At 36.5% G+C, this 26,638-nt stretch overlaps 1 protein-coding gene across 1 annotated transcript; it reads right to left on the bottom strand.

The window, feature by feature from the left end:
- LOC128228025 (protein unc-50 homolog A-like) lies at positions 1-22,768 on the bottom strand. The gene is made up of 8 exons (XM_052939051.1): positions 22,749-22,768; positions 19,254-19,561; positions 19,000-19,025; positions 17,626-17,691; positions 8,840-8,960; positions 8,454-8,593; positions 6,985-7,086; positions 1-5,094 (listed from the first exon to the last, which is right to left on the bottom strand). Exons 2-8 carry the CDS (start codon positions 19,490-19,492, stop codon positions 4,958-4,960), a joined length of 831 nt encoding a protein of 276 aa, XP_052795011.1. The 5' UTR covers positions 19,493-19,561; positions 22,749-22,768; the 3' UTR covers positions 1-4,957.
- Between the last annotated feature and the right edge of the window lie 3,870 nt (positions 22,769-26,638).

Below are 26,638 nucleotides of genomic sequence, written 5' to 3'. Positions count from 1 at the left end.
TAATGTGCATTTACCTTTTATTGGACACCTTAACAAACAACATAATAATTATATATGTACAGCTTTAATGACAAATGAAACTAGGGTTTTAGTAAGAATATCTTTAAGGGAGGGGTGTTGCAGAAGAAAGGCAGGGTGCTGCCATGAAAGGACAGGGTGCTGCAGAAAAGTGAATTGGTGCTGCTGAAAAGGGAAAGGGTACTGCAGAAAAGGGACAGGATGCTATAGAAAAAGGCAGGGTGCTGCAAAAATGGGTCAGGGTTTCGTAGCAAAGGGGCAGGGTGATGCAGAAATGTGACAGGGTGCTAAGGGTGTAAAGGGCTCATTGCATCCAGCGGTGAAGAGGTTAGACAACAAATGTTAGAAATAAGTAGTTTTAGGTTTCGAATGCCAGATAATGTACGTTTAGTTCATATATATTCAGAATCATATAATGGTTTTTTAACAAAACAAATGGAATATATGTTTACCTAAAGCATTCAATTCTACAAAAACAGATGGTTGCCCATATTAGTTTCCATGATGGTAGACGAAAAGGGCTGGGTAAAGCACGCTTTAATTACTTTAGCTAAAACCCTAGTCAAGCACATGCAGTATATGTTTGCTACAGATGAAATTATTAATTAATTTTTAAAGATATAAGCACATGCACAAACACACATGAATGTACTCTGATTTAAAAAAATATTGTTTTCCTAGAAAAAGAGAGGACAGGCTGAGGGTTGTAAAGGTAAACCCGGTATTTCTGATATTTTCAATATACTCAAAATTTGTGCAGCCTTACATCATGAATAATTTAAAATCAAACATGCAATTACAGCTTTGCTTACAAATTAAGGTCTTAGTTTAACATAATTATTATACCATGGCTTGTCTCACATTTTTTCTGATGAAATACTTGTTATTAACAATTACCATCAGATTAGAGCTGTTATTAATTGTGTGTAAAAAAGTTGATCATAACAGGAACTAAATTACAATTAATGAAAGACTTTTTTTTTTATCCTAACCAAATATTTGCAGCTTTGTTGACATTGAGACTTCTGTTTGAAAGTATAATTGAACAAAAGATGTTTGTCAAACATTATGCCCCCCCCCCCCCTGAGCGCCATGTTGTCAGGATTATATGGACAATTGAATGAAATATGCATAAACGGAAAAGACAGCAGATTTGTCACTGACATTGGATGCCGTTGAGGCAGTTTTAAGATTTTAAGTGTGAGGATAGGGTGTGTAATGACCATGACCTTTGACTCTATGACCTCAAAATCCATAGTAGTCATCAGCTGGTCACCAAAAACCTATATGTCAAGTTTGAGGGCCATGGGTGCAGGCATTGACAAGTTATCACACAGATAAGCTTTTTTCGTTCAAGGTCACTGTGACCTTGACCTTTGACCCCTAAAATCAATAGGGGTCAACTACTGGTCAGGCCCAACCTTCAAGTCAAGTATGAGGGCCATGGGTGCAGGTATTGTCGTGTTATCACTCGGGACAACCTTTTACCATTCAAGGTCACTGTGACCTTGAATGTGTAAGGTTGTCTGAGTGATTACTCGACAATGCCAGCACCCATGGCCCTCAAACTTGACTTGGTTTCGAATGCCAGATAATGTACGACCGATGGCCCTCATACTTGACTTGAAGGTTGGGCCTGACCAGTAGTTGACCCCTATTGTTTTTGAGGGTCATCACGCCAAAGGTCAAGGTCACAGTGACCTTAAATGGTAAAAAGTTGTCCGAGTGATAACTCCACGATGCCTGCACCCATGGCCCTCAAACTTAACTAGGATGTTGGTCATCTACTTGTCAGGTCCAACCTCCAATTTGACTGCAATTAAGCGGCGGTTCTCATATTAGTAATTATAGGTATCCCATAAATTGCCTTGTAATAACACCAGTAAACGACATTCAGTAGAGAAAATCCTAGAATAAGCCTCCATTATTGTAGGTGTTGATACTTACATTAACTTAAAATATTCATTTGGGTTAATTGCTGAAAATATAGTATATTTGTTGAGTACGGGAAATAAAGGAGAAAAAGGCAGAACTTATTATTTTTTTAATTTGAATTTCATAATTATCATAGGTTTGTTATCAGTGTTCTTTCTTCCTCACAATAACTAGTCTTGTTTGTGCTAGAACACTCGATTCATGTAGGGCATACATTTTTTTTCCTTACAACTCAAATTTCTTCTTCAATGTTAAAGTTTACAGCTATTCCATGTGGCTTGTTTGTCAAAGAATTTATCAAGAAGGGATCATTGAATGTATGTGTACACAGTAACCTGTTTGTGACTTTGTGTCTTGTATAGTGTCTGTTCTACCTGAACAGTGCAGCACTGACAGGGTATTGATACCAGGCTTGTCTCTGTTGCTGCTAATGTATTATTATCTATAAGGAATTTTTATCTAAAGTCAGTACGCATAATGAAGACTTTGTATCAATAGAAAACAAGCATGATAGTTTAAGTGTCAATACAAATGTATATTACAATATTTTTTAATGAATACATTTTTCAAAATGTTTTATAGCATCATTATCAATAACTAAAAGGATAAATCATTAGAAACAAGAGCTGTCACAGTATGTGACGAATGCCCCCGAATATGACATTGACCTACGAACAAGGTCAGTACATGAAAAGTTGATCTTGCCTTTACGTGTCAAATACATATGGCAAGTTATTTTAAATTGCCTCTGAACATAAAAAAATACCACCCATACTTGACAACCTACACTGTTATGTCCTTATATTCAGATTCTCTTGTGAATAAACATTTAGTGTATCTTTCACCTTAGAGGTAGGGACATGGGTCTTGCACACGACACGTCGTCTTCGTATGCTACATGTAGCAAGTGATTTTAAAATATGTCCATACAAGGGAAAGTAACAGCCCGGACACGACAACCTATACTCTATGTCCTTATATGCAGCACTCCATTGTGAATAAACACTAAGTGTGACCTTGACCTTTGAGGTAGGGACACGGGTCTTGCACGCGACACGTCGTCTTGGTATGTGGAACACATGTGGCAAGTTATTTTAAAATCTGTCCATACAAGGGAAAGTTACAGCCCGGACACGACAACCTATACTCTATGTCCTTATATGCAGCACTCCATTGTGAATAAACACTAAGTGTGACCTTGACCTTTAAGGTAGGGACACGGGTCTTGCACGTGACACGTCGTCTTGGTATGTGGAACACATGTGGCAAGTTATTTTAAAATCTGTCCATACAAGGGAAAGTTACAGCCCGGACACGACAACCTATACTCTATGTCCTTATATGCAGCACTCCATTGTGAATAAACACTATGTGTGACCTTGACCTTTGAGGCAGGGACACGGGTCTTGCACGCGACATGTCGTCTTGGTATGTGGAACACATGTGGCAAGTTATTTTAAAATCTGTCCATACAAGGGAAAGTTACAGCCCGGACACGACAACCTATACTCAATGTCCTTATATGCAGCACTCCATTGTGAATAAACACTAAGTGTGACCATGACCTTTAAGGTAGGGACACGGGTCTTGCACGCGACACGTCGTCTTAGTATGTGGAACACATGTGGCAAGTTATTTTAAAATCTGTCCATACAAGGAAAAGTTACAGCCCGGACACGACAACCTATACTCTATGTCCTTATATGCAGCACTCCATTGTGAATAAACACTAAGTGTGACCTTGACCTTTGAGGTAGGGACACGGGTCTTGCACGCGACACGTCGTCTTGGTATGTGGAACACATGTGGCAAGTTATTTTAAAATCTGTCCATACAAGAGAAAGTTACAGCCCAGACACGACAACCTATACTCTATGTCCTTATATGCAGCACTCCATTGTGAATAAACACTAAGTGTAACCTTGACCTTTGAGGTAGGGACACAGGTCTTGCACGCGACACGTGGTCTTGGTATGTGGAACACATTTGGCAAGTTATTTTAAAATCTGTCCATACAAGGAAAAGTTACAGCCCGGACACGACAACCTATACTCTATGTCCTTATATGCAGCACTTCATTGTGAATAAACACTAAGTGTGACCTTGACCTTTGAGGTAGGGACACGGGTCTTGCACGCGACATGTCGTCTTGGTATGTGGTACACATGTGGCAAGTTATTTTAAAATCTGTCCATACAAGAGAAAGTTACAGCCCGGACACGACAACCTATACTCTATGTCCTTATATGCAGCACTCCATTGTGAATTAACACTAAGTGTGACCTTGACCTTTGAGGTAGGAACACGGGTCTTGCACGCGACACGTCGTCTTGGTATGTGGTACACATGTGGCAAGTTATTTTAAAATCTGTCCATACAAGAGAAAGTTACAGCCCGGACACAACAACCTATACCCTATGTCCTTATATGCAGCACTCGATTGTGAATAAACACTAAGTGTGACCTTGACTTTTGAGGTAGGGACACGAGTCTTGCACGCCACACGTCGTCTTGGTATGTGGAACACATGTGGCAAGTTATTTTAAAATTTGTCCATACAAGGGAAAGTTACAGAGCCGGACGGACGGATGGACGGACGGATGGTGCGATTTTAATATGCCCACCTTCGGGGGCATAATAATTGAGATTAATGATACGTTCTTTTTCACAAGCCTATCCTGGATTCATTTTTTGATGGTTCTAAACAAATGAAGAAAATAAAGAAATAAATCAGAAAATGTGATAGCTGAATAGTAGAATATTGTTACAAATATTCAAGTTGAAGATTGTAGTATTTCTATTTACCTGGTATAGCAACAAAAAATTGTCAGTCCTTGCAATAGCTAAATTGGACCATAAATAAAACAGAAATATTACATATTTCCTTAATAAGACCACACATCATTTATGTACTCAAACCATACAATACATTTTCCTTATATACATCTATATACAATAATAGATAACAAAATTTTCTCCCCTTGCCTCACCCACAAAGTTTGTGCTAGAACACTCGATACTTGTAGAAGTCCCTTAGTCCTTGGCTAAAGTTCCAGCTCAGAATCAGGGAAAGCAGGTAAATCACTAACACTGCCGTCACTGGGAATAACATTGTTCTTGTGTTCTTTAAAAATGGCAATGCTGAAAACGGAAGTAATTACAATTTTAATGATAAGGTATCATAGTAATAAATCATGTTATTCAACACCTAAATAGGTTTACTATTGATGTCTGGTATTCCAATAATCAATAACTATATCAATTCTGACAACAGAACCATAGGTAGCATTATCAGTCAGAGATGGTGAAGCAATCATTTTGCAAGAACAATTGTTTGATGATGATCTTAATAGCAAATGAGTTCTTGTCAATCAGTTAAACAAAGCAGGCCCACAATGTCATTTTGCAACCAAAAAACAGTTTGTACCCCCTCAATGACAATTCCTGACAGTCAAGTTCAACTCTACAAAGTGTTTTGTTCATTGTCTTTAAAACTCAATTTAAAGCTACAATTGAATTGGCTGGTTGGCAATGCAAACTGTACATGAATGGATGCAATGCAGAGTGATTGCCACTTCAGATACAGTAAACAATGTGCCAAATTGCTGATGGAGGCAGACAGTTTTTCTCTGCAGTTGTGAGTTGATTGATAGGCTTGATTAAACAAATGCTAAGGTCATTTGCAAACAGTAGCATGTACATCTATGACACTTGAACATATAAGTACATGTAGCAACAAGATGACCACAAGCAGATGCCAATTGTGTGCTTTTATCACAAAGAAGACACTATGAAACAATTATTACAATATAGTTTCGCTTTTGGTCTGCAAGTGCTTAATTCTAGCTGGCGTAATGTGTACCGAGTTACAAGTGAATATATTGTGAATGTTTATTGAAGTGTTTCCAGGTTTTAAAGATTTGACACAGCACCAACAGTATGAATGCTATCAATACTAATCAAATTACAATACTTTTTTCTTTTAAAAGAGCAGTCTGTAACAACAGTCACAGTGATAGAATTACCCCTACCAAATGAGTAACAGTATTAACTTTGCCTCATGACAAAGGATAACAATGAAAATAAACAAAAGGTTAAAAAAATACTGCAGCTTCAGTTATTGTTCCTGTGCACATCTCCGCTATGAGATTTATCTGCATATGAAGTTTGAAATCAATACCTCAAGACTTTTAGATTATGCAACAAACAAAAAAATAAGTATGAAATTAACAAAGGGATCCTTCTCTGACTTGAGGTTATTATATGGAAGATCTTTCAAGCAATCATCCCATTTTCTAATTTACGAAACTTTTAATTAAAATAAATGACACTTAGAAATGCAATATTGCAGAGTTATGAGTATGAAATGATTTATGGTTATAAATATAATCAACAAATATAGCACGATCTGTGTCTTTCAAATTAGGGCTTGCATGTCTTATGAAGAATAAATTACATTATAACTTTAACATGGGCACCTGTTTTTTGTAAATTTTGACATAACTTGAGAATGATTTCAGTTAGAGTTATTGGCCTTGGTTTACCTGTGTATTGCGTCTCCAAACATGTGTACCGAGTCTCATTTGAATATCTTTAACAGCTTTTGAGTTATGATTAAACTTCATTCAACAAAATAATACAGTCCGAGTAGTGGGCATGTGCTTATTGTCACTAGCAACATGTGCACCAAGTTTGAAAATCATAAAAAGTTTTTGAATTATGGCAAATGACAGACGAGTTTGAAATGAATTTCAATACATAATTGGTGTTTTGTCTTCATTTGCAAATGACAATCACATGAACATGAGGCTATCAAATTAATAAATGGAATCAGATTTTCTTTAAAATTTTCAGTTATTAACAGGAAAGAAAATGTTATGAACAATAAATTACATGGAATAAATATATCACATGAAGAAATTAAAAACAGCTTTTTTAGAACAGTTTCACTGTAAATGATTAATAATGACTTGCTGCTGCAAACTTGTTGCTTTATGCATAAAGGATACAGCTGTAAAAAAACAACCTCACCACTATATCCAAGAAATGTGATGTAGATGTAATATGAAATGGCTAATAACCACAGGGTGTTCCCAAAGATACGTCCAAAGAAACCTCCATCAATTATCACAGCTGAAAAATACAAAACATAAAGGTTGGCATAAAAATGATGATATTATTAGAAGGTGCATAATAATATATGAGTAGTCGCAAGCCCTGCACTGGTAAAATGTCATCTGGGCCTGCTAAAATTCTGAATTTTATATAGCAGGGCTTGTTACAAAATTTCATGCCAAGTTGTAATATAAGAATTTAGGCATGTTCATCCAAAAGTCGATGACTGATATACATGTACAACAGAAGCAGCACAGTGCTAGCATGTGCCTGTTTGATCTCAGTAGACAAAGGCATATTACTCAAGTAACATTTGAGTAACTTCCCTCACGCACTTATGCCCCAGTCAATTGTAACCACAGACCCCCAAGGTCCGGGGGTATACCAGGGATAGCCTGGGAAATGGGCCGTGTTTTTACCTTTCAGGTTGCCCCGCAGTGCCGAGTGAATGCGGTGGTTTTGTCTTCGCGTTATAGCGGAGAATGGGCCTTACCCAGGGTCCCTGGGGTGCGGGGGGCATTTGGTGGGGATTTTACCATCAGTTCTTACTCGCAGTCCGGGGATTTTACCTGGGGTTGGCTGGACCGAAAGTCAAAGTCCCCGCTATTCCCTGGACCTGGGTGGGCCGTGGTTACAATTGACTGGTGCATTAGGACATGCAAAATTGATTAAATGTTAGGGGCCATAGTGTAGATCTTATTAAAGAAGTGTGTTTATGAACTGGTAGCTAACAAGTTTAGTAATAAAATAGTTTAAAAACAGATAAGAAACACAGCTGATAAAATTCAACTTATCCTTCAAGACAAATGCATGTCAGCTGCTATTTTCATGTAATCAAATTTTAAAATACAGCTGAACATTAAAATAACATTACAAAGTGATATGTTGTCGCATGAAATGAATATCATAAAATTCACAAAAACAGAAAATTACACGATAAAATGAAAAATATTGCAGCACCAGCAGCGGGATCAAACCGAGGGACTTTGACCACCACACCGCAGCGACAGATCATTATAGAATGGTTTTATGAAACATAATTCAATATTTAGGAAGAATTTTTAAGTAGGAGAGAAAGTTGTTTTCATTCAAATATTTATGTTCATGTTCGTCATGTATGTAACTTGAACTCACTATTAATATAGTTCTACTTTTTGTCAACTTGTTTCATTTGAAGTTAATTAAAAAGGCTCAGGAGGCCTAAAACAACCTGTAATACATTCCATAGTTGTATATAAAAGCATATAAACCTTTAAAATAGAATTAGACACACTACCAGCTGAAAGAATGTATCTTTTACATAAAAACAGTAAGACTAACTGCTGATAGAATGTCCTGTAAAGAAACAGTAACAATCACTACCGAAACACAATAAACAAACATACTATTAAGGAAAGGTAGCTGAAAGAGATGCAGGATCATAACCAGGGGGAAGTAGGCGTTGAGGTGAACATCAAAGGCGTAAGCCCACTCCACATCCTGTCCCCGGGGTGGAGCAATCAACATATACCGGTTGGTGAAAAACCTGCAAATATAATTTAAAATGTACACATGTAAAAAACAATTACATGTCGAATAAAATGTCATGCACCATTAATTAAATAGTAAACCAACAGCAAGTTGTCTGATTAAATAATGGATCTGTCAAGTCATTACTTTTTTATCACTGATTTAAAAAGTCAATAGTTGGTTTTCTGCTAAAAACTCGTTAAGAAACCTGCACAACATGTTGTTGTTTTTTTCACATACAATTTAAGCAGTAGTTACTTACCAGAGAATGATGGCAACAAGCAGTCCGACCCCGATACAGTCGACAAACACCATCCAGAGGAGAAACTTGATAAACTCATGCCATGCCAGACCAAGGACAACAAAAAAACCAACCGATGACACTGCAAAAAAACAACATCAGAATATCATGTCTTCCTGCAGTGAATAAAAAACTTGTAAGATTTTATATTTTTAATTCATTTTATAACAGTTCTTTTCAGAGAAACAAAATACAAAACAGAAAAAAAAATCGGGGATTTTGTCCATCATAAGAAAAAATATTGGCGGTACAGTTAAGGTGTGTATTTACAACCAACTATTAATATTGAAAGAAGTCACAACACATACGCAATAAGAATCAACCAGTGACCCTTACTAGTGCCGTATTAAGAGCTTATTAAATGTGCATCAAAAGTGCCCCATCTGACATAGCGCTCTGCCCTTTCTGACAAATCACCCTGCCCTTTTTAACATAGTACCCTGCCCTTTCTGACATATTACCCAGCCCTTACTGACATACACAGAGCTTCCATTTGAATTTGGCACGGTTAAGTTGCAAATTACTTGATTTCTAACATACTAATTGAAAAATAATGGAAAAAGATATTGTATTCGGGAGACTTAAACTTCCAAGTTTATACTTCCAGTTTCAAATTCTTAATGGAAGCCCTGCATACATGTAGCACCCTGCCCTTTTGACATAGCACCCTGCCCTTACTGACATACATGTTGCACCCTGCCCTTACTGACATACATGTAGCACCCTGCCCTTACTGACATACATGTTGCACCCTGCCCTTACTGACATACATGTAGCACCCTGCCCTTTCTGACATACATGTTGCACCCTGCCCTTACTGACATACATGTAGCACCCTGCCCTTACTGACATACATGTTGCACCCTGCCCTTACTGACATACATGTAGCACCCTGCCCTTACTGACATACATGTAGCACACTGCCCTTACTGACATACATGTAGCACCCTGCCCTTACTGACATACATGTTGCACCCTGCCCTTACTGACATACATGTAGCACCCTGCCCTTACTGACATACATGTTGCACCCTGCCCTTACTGACATACATGTAGCACCCTGCCCTTACTGACATACATGCTGCACCCTGCCCTTACTGACATACATGTAGCACCCTGCCCTTACTGACATACATGTTGCACCCTGCCCTTACTGACATACATGTAGCACCCTGCCCTTACTGACATACATGTAGCACACTGCCCTTACTGACATACATGTAGCACCCTGCCCTTACTGACATACATGTTGCACCCTGCCCTTACTGACATACATGTAGCACCCTGCCCTTACTGACATACATGTTGCACCCTGCCCTTACTGACATACATGTAGCACCCTGCCCTTACTGACACACATGTTGCACCCTGCCCTTACTGACATACATGTAGCACCCTGCCCTTACTGACATACATGTAGCACCCTGCCCTTACTGACATACATGTTGCACCCTGCCCTTACTGACATACATGTTGCACCCTGCCCTTACTGACATACATGTAGCACCCTGCCCTTACTGACATACATGTTGCACCCTGCCCTTACTGACATACATGTTGCACCCTGCCCTTTTTAACAAAGTACCCTGCCCTTTTGAACATAGTACCCTGCCCTTACTAACAAACATGTAGCACCATGCCCTTTTTGACAAAGCACCCTGCCTTTTTTGACACACATGTTGCACCCTGCCTTTTTTAACAAAGTACCCGTCCCTTTCTGTCATACATGTTGCACCCTGCCCTTACTGACATACATGGTGCACCCTGCCCTTTTTAACATAGTGCCCTGCCCTTTTTAACATAATACCCTGCCCTAACTGACATATATGTTGCACCCTGCCCTTACTGACATGTAGCACCCTGCCCTTTTTGACATAGCACCCTGCCCTTTTTGGCATACATGTTGCACCCTGCCCTTTTTAACATAGTACCCTGCCCTTTTTAACATAGTACCCTGCCCTTACTGACATACATGTAGCACCCTGCCCTTTTTGACATAGCACACTGCCCTTTTTAACATAGTACCCTGCCCTTTTTAACATACATGTAGTACCCTGCCCTTACTGACATACAAGTAGCACCCTGCCCTTTTTGACATAGCACCTTGCCCTTTTTGACATAGCACCCTGCCCTTTTGACATAGCACCCTGCCCTTTTGACATAGCACCCTGCCCTTTTGACATAGCACCCTGCCCTTTTGACATAGCACCCTGCCCTTTTGACATAGCACCCTGCCCTTTTGACATAGCACCCTGCCCTTTTGACATAGCACCCTGCCCTTTTTGACATAGCACCCTGCCCTTTTGACATAGCACCCTGCCCTTTTGACATAGCACCCTGCCCTTTTTAACATAGCACCCTGCCCTTTTGACATAGCACCCTGCCCTTTTTGACATAGCACCCTGCCCTTTTTGACATAGCACCCTGCCCTTTTGACATAGCACCCTGCCCTTTTTGACATAGCACCCTGCCCTTTTGACATAGCACCCTGCCCTTTTGACATAGCACCCTGCCCTTTTGACATAGCACCCTGCCCTTTTTGACATAGCACCCTGCCCTTTTGACATAGCACCCTGCCCTTTTGACATAGCACCCTGCCCTTTTGACATAGCACCCTGCCCTATTCAAATCACTGGCTAGAGCATATTTACATAACAGAGATCTGGGAAACCTGTCCAAAATCTGGGTAACCAGTCTTATTTGTAGCAACAGAATTTTTTTTTATGCAACATGAGCAAAACTGACAACGCCAATGATGACCGACCGATGACACCAAATAAAGCATCAGTGACATTTAGCATATCTATATTTTGGTCAGGCTGTCTTTCAAGTATTTTCCTTATATATACTGACCAGTGACCAGTATACATATTTCTAAATATTAGTCAAATCAACTACTGTAGTTATAAAATATACTTTGAGTTTCATATAAGGGAAAATATATAGCTAAGACTTCTGGAACAAACAATGGAATCTACTTGTAGCACAATTTTAGAGTTTTAGCTGAAGAGTTCCAGGAGAGTGATGCATCCTGTCCTTATTTGATAGCACCCTCCTGCCCTCATGGAGACCAGGCCCAATTTTCTCATGTAACCAAGTCTCTTATGACAGGATCAAATTAAAATCACTGTTTTTGTATAGGTATCATTTCTGTTATGTTCTTATTGTATAGCTGTTCAAAAGAAAATAATTTTTATACCGGGTAATACCGTAATCATGATTAACTATCTATTTTGTAAAATCAAGTTTTGGTAAGAATTTTCAAGATGTGAAATAAGAAACAATAAGAAATTGGAGCCAACATGATCACCCTTCTTCTTTCATATATTAAATGATTAAGACTGTCGAACATTTCTTATTATCATTATTCAAACTTATGATATGATTACATACAAACTTCACGTAGTTGGCAGTTGTAAACTACAATAATTTCAATTAAACACAATTTCTAACATTTTCTGTCAAATTCATAATGTTTAAATTATTCACTGCCTGATACAACGTGCCCTTCTCCCCCTTAGCATCCTACCCATTTTCTACAGCACTCAGTCCTTTTTAAAACAATAGTGATTTTGCGTTAATTGAATATTGAAAATTGATCCATAAAAGCCATATGTCTAGACCATTTGAGTACCATAAAAGGCATTTGGGTGCTTTTCAAAATAATGAGGCTTTTTTCTTTTATCTCTCCTAACTTTTATTCCTTTCACTTTTGGAAAGTGTTTGCAAGCACATTATGGGTCAATCAATGTTGTCAAGAAAATTGTTGAGTTTCGAATGGATGGCTCAATCAGGAAAAAAGTTGAGTAAGAATATGTTGCTCAATTTGTCCCCTGTGCACCCAAAAAAGTGTGACATTTTACATGAAGACCTTTATTCAAATGTGTTTTATTTTTTGAAACTGAATGATGTAGTATTTTGTTACTGTTTTTTATGTAACTTAACCCTTTCTCATTTTAAAAAACATACTTCAATTAAAAAAATATGTATTATCTTAACCAAATTTTAATGTCATATGACGGACCCCCATTCATTTAAAAAAGAAGAAAGAATATTCAATTCACATTGAGAACACTACCATTCCATTTAAGCACTATTTATATTAAATTACTATGTTATTTCAATAACTTTAACCTGCCAGCTTTATATAAATAACATTGTTTGATTATTTAATACATTATTTTGTCCGTAACTCAGATGCATGAATTATTACCCCAAAATGTCCCCTGTGCACCTTTTCGGTTGTTTGTTGTCAGATTTCTATAATTTCTTCAATAAAATGATATTCTGCTGTATTTCCCAGAAAAGAAAGTTACAACAGATGCAAAAACAGTTTTCAGCCTCTCACATACAAAGAGTTTTAGCAGATTTCAATAAAATGTCATAAACTAACAAATATGGTGCTACTTCCACATTCTGAGAAGTGTGTTTGTTATATTTAGGCATCACTTGATAGTTTAGCAACTTGATGGTAAGTGTGTTATAAATACTTTTTAATTTATTATTTAATGATAAAGCCATTAAATGTTTACTCTTAAAGGTTTATTGAATTCATTTAAATACAGTTTCAGTATTGAGGTACAAAAGATAACATATTTTGTTCAAATATTCTATTTTGATTTTATCATGACAATTAAAAAAACATCAAATCAAATTGAAACAAGAGATGTTTGTCAAACATTATGCACCCCCTGAGCGCCATGTTGTCAGGATTATATGGACAATTGAATGAAATATGCATGGACCGAAATGACAGCTGATTTGTCGCTAACATTGTATGCCGTTGAGGCAGTTTTAAGATTATGACCATTCAAAGTTTGAGGATAGAGTGTGTTATGACCATGACCTTTCACTCTATGACCTCAAAATCCATAGAAGTCATCAGCTGGTCACCAAAAATCGAAATGTTAAGTTTGAGCGCCATGGGTGCAGGCATTGACAAGTTATCACACAGACAAGCATTTTTCGTTCAAGGTCACTGTAACCTTGACCTTTGATCCAATGACCCCTTATATCATAAGGGGTCATCTACAGGTCAGACACAACTCCAAGTCAAGTTTGAGGGCCATTGGTGCAGGCATTGTCCAATTATCACTTGAAACATTTTCGCATTCAAGGTCACTGTGAACCTGACTTTTGACCCAATGACTCCTAAAATCAATAAGGGTCATCTCCTGGTCAGGCCCAACTTGCATGTCAAGTTTGATGATCATAGATTCAGGCATTGTTGAGATATCACTGGGAGAAGATTTGTTAACTTTTTTTCGTTAAAGGTTACTGTGACCTTGACCTTGGCCTTATGAACCCCAAAGTCAAGAGGGGTCATCTACTGGTCAGGCCCAACCTTCATGTCAAGTTTGATGACCATAGGTCCAGGAATTGTCGAGTTTGCTTTCAAGGTCACTGTGACCTTGACCTCTGACCCCTTAAATCAATAGGGGTCATCTACTGGTCAGGCCCAACCTCCAAGTCAAGTTTGAGGGCCATGGGCGCAGGCATTGTTGAGTTATCACTCCGGCAACCTTTTATCGTTCAAAGTCACTGTTACCTTGACCTTTGGCCCAATGACCCCTAAAATCAATAGGGGCCATCTAATGGTCAGGCCCAACCTCCAATTCAAGTTTGATGGCCTTGGGTGCAGGCATTGTCGAGTTATCACTCAGACAACCTTTTACCATTCAAGGTCACTGTGACCTTGACCTTTGGCCCGATGACCCCCAAAAACAATAGGGGTCATCTACTGGTCAGGCCCAACCTCCAAGTCAAGTTTGAGGGCCATAGGTGCAGGCATTGTCGAGTAATGACACGAACAACCTTTTACCATTCAAGGTCACTGTGACCTTGACCTTTGGCCCGATGACCCCCAAAAACAATAGGGGTCATCTACTGGACAGGCCCAACCTCCAAGTCAATTATGAGGGCCATGGGTGCAGGCATTGTTGAGTTATCACTCGGACAACCTTTTACCATTCAATGTCACTATGACCTTGATCTTTGACCCGATGAGCCCCAAAAACAATAGGGGTCATTTACTGGTCAGGCCCAACCTCCAAGAATGAGGGCCAAGGGTGCAGGCATTGTCGAGTTATCACTCGGATATCCTTTTACCATTTAAGGTCACTGTAACCTTGACCTTTGACCCGATGAGCCCTAAAATCAATAGGGGTCATCTACTTGTCAGGCCCAACCTTCATGTCAAGTTTGATGACCATACGTCCAGGAATTGTTGAGTTATCACTCGGACAAGCTTTGGTCTACCGACGGACCGACCGACCGACATACTGACATGCCTGTGCAAAGCAATATACCCCTCTTCTTCGAAGGGGGGCATAAATTATTCATGTAATGCTTTTATATGTTCAAGGTATATGCTTCAATTGAGTGCACAGGGGACAATTTTTTTATATGGATAGCAAATATACTAGATTATAATAAGTAGGAAATAAGTACCCTAGTTGAAAAGCTTGTAGTTAAGCTTCCTTTTCCAAAGAGATCACATAGAAAATGTGAAAACAAATGAAGAAAAGACTGTTGAAAACATTAACACAATGAAGTCTAGGAAGCGCAAGAAAGAATTACTTGTTGCAGAAAATGTATGACAGAGATTGAGATACTGAGAAAAAGAGCAGAACCGCTAAAAATTAGGACAAATAGATCCTATATATGATTTACAAATAAAAGAAAAGGAGAAAAGTAAGAAGCAGAGGCAGATAAGAAATAAAATGAAGCGAAATGAGGAAACAACAAAAGTCTAGAAAATAACAGACAGAATAAAAGGAGAAAGGTTAAAATGAGAATGTATGAACACACACAGTTAAAGTAGCATCAGTTCAGAAAAAGCACAACATGCAAAACAACCCCTGGCTTCGGAGGGATTCCATGGCATGGGCATCCACAATTAACGGACTGGTAAAGAATGCCACACCAAGTGAAGGTCTAAAAATAAGTCATGTTGTAGAAAATTACACAATTGGTTATGTCTATCAGTCATAGTCATAAGAAAAGTAGGCACACCAACTAAATCAGGAAAAAAATTAAAAAGGCAGCTAGCTAGTATACACAAGCAATGCTAAGAATATGTGGAGTTGCAAGAAATGTCTTTGACAATTTGAGCGCCTAAAAATGGACCAAAGTAAAACCATGTCAAAGCCAGGTGAATTTAAATCCCTGTGGAAACCAAAAGTTGAGAATTTTCTTGAATTTAATTCTTGAATAACGCCTTATAAAAAAGATACTATTCTACTGAGTAGGATGCCAAAGGCAAAGAGGCATATTTTAAATTTAGACATGTTCACAAAAGTGTTTAATGGTAACAGATGCATTGAGACCAAAAACTTTATCACACTCTGTGGACATATTTTATTCCATTGTTTAGAAATTTAGTTTTGTAGGCTCTAATGTAATCTTTCAAACATTTACAGTATTGTTTCAAGCTTTACTGAAAGTACAGTTCCTCTTATTGTAAAAATGTTTACCAAGAATAGTTATGTTACACAAATAGTTACACTATTGAAAAATATTACTTGCATTATGATTTGTCCCCTGTGCACCCTTTCCATCACATAACAAAGTACTAAACATGTATGAATTCTAGTACTTTATATTACCATTGATGATATTTTCTTATTTTAAGACTCAATATGAAGTAATAAATGTTATATATGTGATTGTTTGCTGTAAGTTGTTCTCTTAGCCAATATTTTCCATTTGCATCATTACATGCTGTAAAGTGTTGAATTTTGAGGAAATTGTTGTGAAAAATGTGATACTGAAGAAATTTTGAGGAATACACTCTATCATATACACAGAAATGTCTTAGGTTGATCACAAATAGTTATTTTACTAACATAAAAGTTATTATAAATGCATATTATATTGGCTTTCAATATGTGTCCCCTGTGCACCGAAAAATAGTTCAATTTTGAAATGAAAAATTTGGCAATTGTAAGTTACAATACATTCTTGAAATTTGGTATGTGGTCTATAAAGATGCATAAGGTGAGGTTAATGTAGATTTTTCCCTTATTTGATTCTTGTTTTAATTACAGCAAAAACTTTGTGAGGTAGCAATTTATTTTTGGTTTCAAATTTAGACAAAATGTGTTGATTTTTTTTATTTTTCTTAAACAACTGAGTTATTATGCACATGACTACACACAAGTACCAATTACTGATTATATAATTCAGAAAAAGCATATGATTTATGCTTGGTTCTTGTCATAAGACACTTTTTATAAATCACCCATATTGTAAGAAATGTTCACAATATTTGGATTTAAGGTCAAAATATTTTTTTATTTGTATTTCCTGATACTTTCTCAAAGGTATTTCTGTGTAATTTGAAGTATTTACTTTCATGTAAAATAGGTGACAATTATGAAAACTGGGTTTGAATTTTCAACCCCTATGTCACACTTTTGCCTCATTATTTTGAAAACCACCCATTTATTCTTTCAATATTGATGCTCTTAAATCATAACAAGATCAGATCAAGGCTATATGAAAGAAAATTACACTGCACTGAAAATGCATATGAAATAATAGTTATAAAACGATGAGAGCAAAGGCATATCAAAAGTGTTTGTACAACTCGAGGTATGAAAAAGTTTGATCATTATTTGATCATTGGTTTGTTTTGAATCTTCTTTAATCTATATTAAAAGTTAGTCATATTCCCAACAGTGATTTTGACCACCTGAGGCAAATTAAGCTTAAAACTTAGGTAAAAACAAATTCATAATACATACTCAATAACCAGAAACTTAGCAGCACAAGGAAAGCTGGGTCGTCCCTTGCCCACTGGTCTTTTGTATCTGAAACAACAAAAACAAGAGCCGTCAAAAAATGTGACAAATGGCCCTGTATGTGACATTGACCATTGAACAATGTCGATACATAAAAAAGGGATGAAAATAGCAATGATTTGTCCATTATGTCTAACCAATACGGTTGGTGCATTTGCAAGACAACAGTCATGGCTTTATGTCTAACCAAGATGACTGGTGCATTTGCAAGACCACATGGCATTATGTCTAACCAACATGACATTATGTCTAACCAATATAGCTGGTGCATTTGCATGCGGCAAGTTATTTTAAAATCTGTCAATACATGAGAAAGTTACAGCACAAACCTGACTACCTATACTCTATGTCTCATGTGCAGCATTCCATAATATTCAAACACTTAAGTGTGACCTCGACCTTAGACATAGCGACACAGGTCATGCATGTGCTATTTTAAAATCTGTCCATACATGAGAAAGTTACAGCCCTGACATGACCACTTATACTTTATGTCTCATTTGCAGCATTCCATAGTATTGAAACACTAAGTGTGACCTTGACCTAAGAGGTAGGGACATGGGTCTTGAAGGCAACAAATCGTCTTGGTATGTTTAACACATGTGGCAAGGTATTTTAAAACCTGTCCATACATGAAAAGTTACAGTCCGGACATGACCACATATATATACTCTATGTCTCATTTGCAGCATTCCATAATATTTAAACACTATGTGTGACCTTGACATTAGAGGTAGGGACATGGGTCTTGCACATTACAATTTGTTTTGGTGAGTCAAACACATGTGCCAAGTTATTTTAAAATCTGTTTGTGCCAAGTTATTTTAAAATCTGTTCATACAAGAGAATCATGAGAATGTTACAGCCCGGATACGAGAAGTTGAGCATGACTAACAGACAGACGGACAGTGTGATTTTAATATACCCACCTTACAACCTTTACATAAAACATTTCCTTTATATACTTATTCTTATTTTTTCCACGAGAAGGAATCAGACAAAGTGTAGAATCAAGAAGTTAAGAAACATATTGTGATTATAACTCCTAAATTCTTAAAACATGTATGTACATAATTATGAAATAGTTGATCAATTAAAAAATAACTCTTCAATGTACAAATGTATCAAACTGCAAAACTACACTGCATAAGGTTTAAATATTTGTCAATGTTACAAAACCATTGATCCGTTATTTAATAGGTGATGCAGAAAAGTAAGAATAATTCGACAGCTAATGATTGATTACCTACCTTTCAGTTTGATGATTAACAGTTCAACAATGATTGAAGTTAAGAGTTTAAATGGAGTGATACTTACTTTTCCTGTATTGAAAATTTCTGTACCTGAAAAAGCAAACCATAATAATTAACAGTTTTGTAGTAATTCTACTAGCATTACAATTCTAAGTTATTTTTTTTCAAATTTCATAATTTTCAAAAGATCAACAAAACAAAAGCTGTGAGAAAATCAGTGAGAAATATGAGAAAAAAAGCATCCGAGATTATACTGAAATAATTTAACAGCATTCTGACAGTGACATGTATTTCATCAAGAAAAACTAGTAAACTTACACTTTTTGTGGAGAAATAAACAAGTATATCATTTGCCAGAATGCATATTCAAAGTCCATTTGTTTGAATTTTAACAATCTCCATAAATATTTCTGTCGTTTTGCATTTGCAGAGAGTCTCTGCTCTTGTCTCTGAGAATTTTCAGCATGAGCTTTAAGGGGAGATGCCAGAGGGGAGAGAGTTGGAGAGACAGGGGGAGAAGTACTCCTGTAACTGTAACTGCTGTCTCTGTGGCTCATATTTTCATCTCTTGTTTACTGTTGTGAATTAATGAAGCAGCTACACAGCTTACACTATTTTCTATTTTCCTGAAACGAAATAAGACAATCCAAATTATTTTGTCATCATTATTTAAATCAGTGCTTATTTTTCACAGAAGTAAAAACATTTCTTGGGACCTGATTGAGACGACCTAAATAAATTTAAGATACCACACATACACATATAACTTTCTTCAGTTAATTACAAATGATGGTGGCATCTTCATTCATGTATTTTAATGGCAGATGGTTTGCTCTAAATTTCAAAGTCATGATTTTAAATATTTTTACGGTAGGCAATACTTCTATTGTCTGATGATGGACATTTGAGTGTAAATTTTGGGTAACTGGTACAATATAGCCTCCAGGAAAGTTGTTTTCTATGTTATAATGCTATATATGAACGGCATGTAAAAGAAACAATATGTTTGTTTGAAAATTCTCAAGAAATATCTTTGTATTGTGTCCTATACATTATATTTTCTATATTTTTTAGATGCCCCTAGAAGTATGTTATAACTAAATGCTTATTAAGTACCAGGATGAGGTCCAGGATTCCCTTTCTATATTAAAGATTGAGAAGTCCACTTCAGATTAATATTCTATTTATGTTTGAGAGATATACACATACATGTGATAACGTCCCGGACGTCCGGGATTGTCCCGGAAATCGTATCTCTGTCACGGAGGGTGCATGTTTGTCCCGGAAAACCATAAAAAAAACGGAAAAAAAATCTCGGAATTAATTATCTTAATTTTACCAATGTAAGCCAGCTTTTTTGCCTGTCCGGGACACTGGTCGTAAAACACAGGACATGTTGACACTAATCCATTAATTGGTATGTGTGTCATCGAGGTCATCGTCAATCACCCGATAATTGATCTATTGGCCTATTGTTGTGCTTAACGAGTCGGGGAGGGTTCTTGTATACAAATTCATTGTTTTCATATGGATTTGTTTGGTCTTATGAATTGATATTTTTCACACATTTTACCAACAAACAAGCATGAACAACTTTAAACAACTTACGCGTCCATATGGAATTTTAGTGTTTTGAACTTTTTTTCGAACTATAGTTGTGTATTTTTACACCGAAATAAAACTGACGATATGGGGTTTACAGGTGCTTATAAAGAGTGACCATGGTAAGTCACGTGATCGCTTTATGTATACAGCCGATTGTTGACACGTCTCTATCAAAATTATATGCATCTCCAAACGGAAAAAAAGCTCATCGACTGGATTATCTTCTTGATCGTCTGGAAAATATTGTGTGTCATAAATTGCAGACGTTTTAAATGTGATGAAAAAATAAATATTCTGTAACACATGTTCTCAAAAGCACGGGAAAACAGGTGCCCGTATAGTTGTTTATTTCCTGTTTTGATGAAACCGAAAGTAGACTGCATATCCTCCTGGTTAGCACTTCATTTAAAGCCTGGGAAAATGCAGAAAAAAAAAACCATGTCAAGTAAAAAAATATATTTTGTCAGTCAAAATAGGTACATTTTCCCGACGTTAAAAACGACTAAAATAGCCCCAGATATGCTCAAGAATGCACCACAGACGTTCCCCATTTAAAAAAAAATCCGTCGTTGACATTACGACGAGTGTCCCGGAATCGACCCAAGAAATTATCACATGTATGGATATACATAACTCATAGTTTTTATTCTTCAAATTCAGTCCAATACCTGAAACAGGAGTGAAAAAGATCATATGTTACTCATAAAAAATGATTTTCGCTGAACCAGAACTTGGCTGTATTCTGGCCTAATGGAATATGGATGCCTTGAAAAATAAACAGCGATTAACTTCAAAGTGCGTGAATTTATTTATGTCAGGAAAACGCAACATATATTTTTGATCATTTCAATCAATTAGGTAAGAGCTAAATTTAAAAGAAATGTATGGTTGTCTTATACATAAAACGCTAGAAATGGCATTGTTTTCCAATCTGAAGTGTAATTTAGTGTTGCCAGTTTGCATTGAAATATAGTTGGAAACTAATTAGTAGTGTAAAACCTAGTCCAAATAATTGTACGTTGACGGATTTTTTTTTAGATTTTTGATATGGCAAATCCTTCACGTACAAATTGTTTAGTATCAAAAGTGGGTAGTTGTTCCGATCAGGATTCCGGGTTAAAGCATATAGCGTCTATAAAATGTCATAAAAACAAGAAATATTACCAGATAATTTTATTTTATATTAGTTCCGTACACAAAAAATAAATATCCAACTTATAATTATGAGTTTGACGGCTTTTCTTCATTTCATTCTGTCAAAACATAATGATATATACATGAAGGGCACCTGCAAGGCTTCAGGGCACAGTTTTAAATCGCTCGGAACATTTCGGCCATTGCCGAGTTGTTACGATTGTATAACGAGGTCTATCTCGAAGCTTTGTCCGAGGAGGCCGAGTTATTACGATTGTATCGAGTTGTTCCCCTGCGCATAATTGTTTTCTGTGTCAGTCAACTTTCGTTTTATTGGAAAGGTAAACAACTTGTTTTAATGCATTAAATGCTTGTTTAGTGCAAAATAGCATTTCACTTACATGGTAAAATATGAATATAACTCTTTATGATCAATTTCAACCATAAAATACTTCACTTAAAACAATTTCAATATCTTTAAAACACCCCCGTTTTTCGCACATTCCCGTTTAGACGTTAGGGATTGGAAGAATCCCGTATAACACGTCTATTATTTTAGACTAGTGTAAAACCTAAATGGAAACCTGATGATCAGTCATCATAACTAAAAAGAGCAGAGCCAAACTTCTTAACATGATCAAAGGGATATCATTTCTCTTCATTAAAAAATTATCTTGGCCATGTGAAAGGATAACAACAAAAATACATGACTCTTTAACTTAAAATATGGAATATTTTTTAATGTTTGAAGACTATTCTGGGAAAAAATCATAGTTGAAACTTTGAACATGGCTATTTGCAAATAAAACAAACAAATCCAAAACGTTAGAGTACAGCTCGACAGAAATGTGTCCTATACCTGCGTAATCCTACAACTGATATCCGAAATAACTATCCGAATACCAATAATAATACCAATTCATCGTAATGATATATTGAACGATATTTGTGCATTTAACACATATTAAATAGCAGTGAAATAACCGCAACCATGTTCTGACATACAAAGCATAGCTGTATGCACAAAATGTAGACTGAAATAAAGGAAAATAACATAAAGTTTACGTTTCTTACCAACACCGGAAGTTAAAAACCGGAAGTGATATATTAAAACCATGTCACCAAATATACAAGCACGTACCTATGTCCGTGGTGTTGGGTACCATATTGCGTTCACACGTATTTTTTTCATCGTATAAACCGTGTATAGGTCTGTGCTTTTCATGCAATCTTTATAATGTATATACTACTCTTCCTCAATAAAAGAGTTATAAATTGTTGCAAAATGATTATTTGCCGGAATTAATAAATTATAGTTTATCAAATATACATTAAATGAACTGTTTTATGAACACGATACATGCAAACTCGAAAGGTTTTCTGGGATTTATCACAAAACAGTCTTAATTTTATATACAGTATTACTGTGACAATTAATTTCCCGTCGAAGTTGTTCCGTTTCCGTGACTGAGAAACGTGCCGCGTGATGAGCAAAGCAAAAATAACTTTTGGGAAAAGTATTGCATATACTGTATCTACTTTTCACGAACACGTCGCATAAAACTAACAACTAATGGATAAACGGCATAAGTGAAGACAAAGATGATGACGGTCGACCTTCGCTATGATTTCGGGGTGAGGGTACTTGGGGGTCTCCCTGCACTTTAAGCCATTTTGAGACCTGTGCCGGTACTGGAAGTTGTAACAATTTATTTACTTCAAGTTTATTCCATGTGAATATCTTGAGTTTCGTAAAATATATACCGACAACAGCAACAACAGCGAATGTTTTTATAAAACTTATAAAACCGGATAAGTAGTCGAAACCTGAGAAAGGTCCTCTTCGTCCGTTTTGATAAATGGAAAAAAACACACAGGTAAATGAAATACATATCATGAATTTTCTACAATCAAAGCAATGACCAGGCGGGTAGCTAACTGTCTGGTAATCTCTTGATTGGGTGCGGAAGGAGCTGTTCGTCTCCTAACTTCTCCGGTTAGAGACAGTTCGAAAATCAACATTCAAATGGAGCGTGGACGTGAGTTTAAGGGATTAAAAAAGAGGATAAAAGTAAAAGTCAACAAATGTTCATATATTATGCTCAGGAACGTTGGAAATAATAATAAAACGGCTTAATTTGTCAATTGACGTTTCCGATACGTTATTACATTACTGGTCACACAACACGTACGCAGCTATTATTGCCACCTGAATCATGCTGCTCTTCACCATCGTTATTTGCTCTACGTTGCGGTTTCTTATGTCGATGGCCATGTACATCCCCGTGTAGTATCGTGTTCCAATCCACGCTTTATATGTGACTCTCGACGCTGTTTGGTGTCCATCGTATATATTTTCTTGGTGGTGATATCTTGTGCACAAAAGTCGTTTAAACATAGACAGTCGGTCGACGTTTCAAGAAGCCCGTCGTCATATAAGGTGTTTCTGTAAAGATGTAGGGTTCTATCATTGAACATGATGCATTTGAGTCAGTTTTTGTCTTCGTCCGCCGGCATGTTCAGAACAGTTCGCGAAGGACTTCTACTCAAAACGTAAATGGAGACTCCTTATCGAAATGCTGGCGCTGTTGAACCACACACATAAATATTAACTTCGGTCTTCACAGCATTTTGTCTTCGAAAGTATTGTTGACGATGGGGATAATTTCCCTCGTTTGGAAGAGAAATCCATATTTGAAGCACATTTATAGCCATATTAGGTGCGGGCAGATCGTGTTAAGTCAAAGAGTTCCTCTTATTGTATTCCTTCTTGGAAACTGGGAGTAGGATCAAATTTGTTACTGGTCCCAGTTGGAAACATGCATTTACCTGGAACATAGTTACGCAATACCATTAACATATTTAATGAAATTTGGAACGTTGATAGATGACATTGCAATGTTGTGTATTGAGAAAAAAATCAAGAAACTTCGCAGCGATGCTTTCTTCCCCTTATTAATAAGACAGGGCAGTAATGTCAGGTGCGTCCATCTTTCCTGATTCATTGTTTTGGCTGAAAAACGTCCTCGATTCGGTGAGTATTAACACATGTTTCTATACGTTTCAACGATATTCTTTAGAAACGACATTGTGCACCGAATAAAGAGCAATTGCTTGTTTACGATGACGCTTGTTTTAATTGAAAATTATGTGTGTATTAAAATATCTCGTGAAAACAATACACGTTCTTACTAGGCTTACCGACTCACTCAATGCACTTTATTCTTCAAAACTATAATTTTAAAACCATTCCTTTTGGTGCAAACCTCATTCGATACCTTGTTTCGGTCAATGATAGTATTGTTACTGTTTTCCGAGTGCAGCCAGTTTTGGTGATAAATCGGAACATTTAAGGAAATGGATACTGGTTCATTCTGTACATTTTTAGAACCTAGGTTCATCCCAAATCTGGTAAATCTATGGCACACTAAAATAACGATTAAAAGGCGTCGATTGTTTTGCTTATCCATTTATGTTTACTATAAAACGTCTAAGAAGGGTAATTTTGATCAGAACTCTCTGTTTAAAGTAGATCTGTCATTATATTTTGAAGGGAATATAGTCGAGACACGATTAGGTCTTGAATTGAAATAGTGTTTAATGAACTTGTGACGAACTTTATTTAAGACGTTATATTGTTGACAGTTTCCTGAAGGTTGTCTCCCTTATCAATTTGCCAAATTTAAACAATATGCTTAAAGACATCTGCATAATCAATAAGGCAAACTCTTTCTTATCATAAATTTCAGTTCAGACATGCTGGGAACGAACGCTACATGTGTGATGTATGCTGGCAGAGAAATGCATCACGTTCATCCCATAAATTACACATACAGAAAAAACATCATCCAGACAAGGGCCATGTGTGTAAAAGATGTTGAAAGTCATTTTCGACTAAGCTTGATCTAGAGAGACGCAAAGATATTCCGAATAAAACAATATTGAAGTACTATTGAAAGTTTTTTGAGAAGTAAGAAGCTGATCTACGTATTATCTTTTATTTTGTGTGAAATGATGAGGCACATCATTTAGATTTGCTTTGTTTACATTGTTCTAGCAAAATTGCTGTGTTAGTTTTTTAGCTTCATTTACCATGATTGATGATTTCATGATTGATCTGTGATTCATGTGGAAATTATTTTCAAATAAACGTGTAATATTAAGTGTCTGTCTTATGTTATTGTTATGATTCAATAATGATACAAATTCTGATTATATCCAACAAATGGATACAAATAGCAATCGTCCTTAAAACTAAAATTTATAAAAATGTTGTCAGTTTGGACACAAACTAAAATAAGTTTATGCAACGAAAACTCCCCTTGTGTTTTATTTCCATCGATCAAGTGTTTTACATAATGTTGGTAGACGACAGGTCTTTCAAAATGCAAGAATGACTAAACATTTACACAAATGCATTGTTTTTGGTTCGGTTACCTCCCTTTGTACATTTTTGTCCGGCGCAATACGCAATGCTATAATGTACAGAATAATAAAAGGCATACACTATATTTCTAAACTTGTTGTCAAACTATAACAATTTAACGGCACTTCATTAAGTATACCATCAAAAGTATGTCATATTATTACATGTGACTTCATATATATATAGCTGCAATATAAAAGCTTAAATAAATAGCGATTTTGATTGTGGCGCAGTTACCTGAAGTTTAGTCAAACGAGCAATCTGGTCCCCGGTATGACCTCGTAGTATCAAAATTGGAAACACTTCAAATATTATATTAAATTATTAAAATTAAAATTATAAATACAAATATGTACAAACAAATGAAAATACATAATTATTTCCATGCCTTTACATATAGATCTATATTAACGTGCAGGGAAAAGAAATGTTTTTATTATAAATAAATTCACTAAATCCTCCCTTAATCTAAAGTTAAGTTAAAATAAAACAAGGCTAAGATATCAGTTTAACGTACATCGCTCAACCAGAACTAGAG

The sequence above is a fragment of the Mya arenaria genome, chromosome 3, assembly GCF_026914265.1.
Source record: "Mya arenaria isolate MELC-2E11 chromosome 3, ASM2691426v1".
Lineage (NCBI taxonomy): Eukaryota > Metazoa > Mollusca > Bivalvia > Myida > Myidae > Mya > Mya arenaria.
Note: the sequence above shows the minus strand (reverse complement) of the source record. Positions and strands in the feature narration are given on the sequence as shown.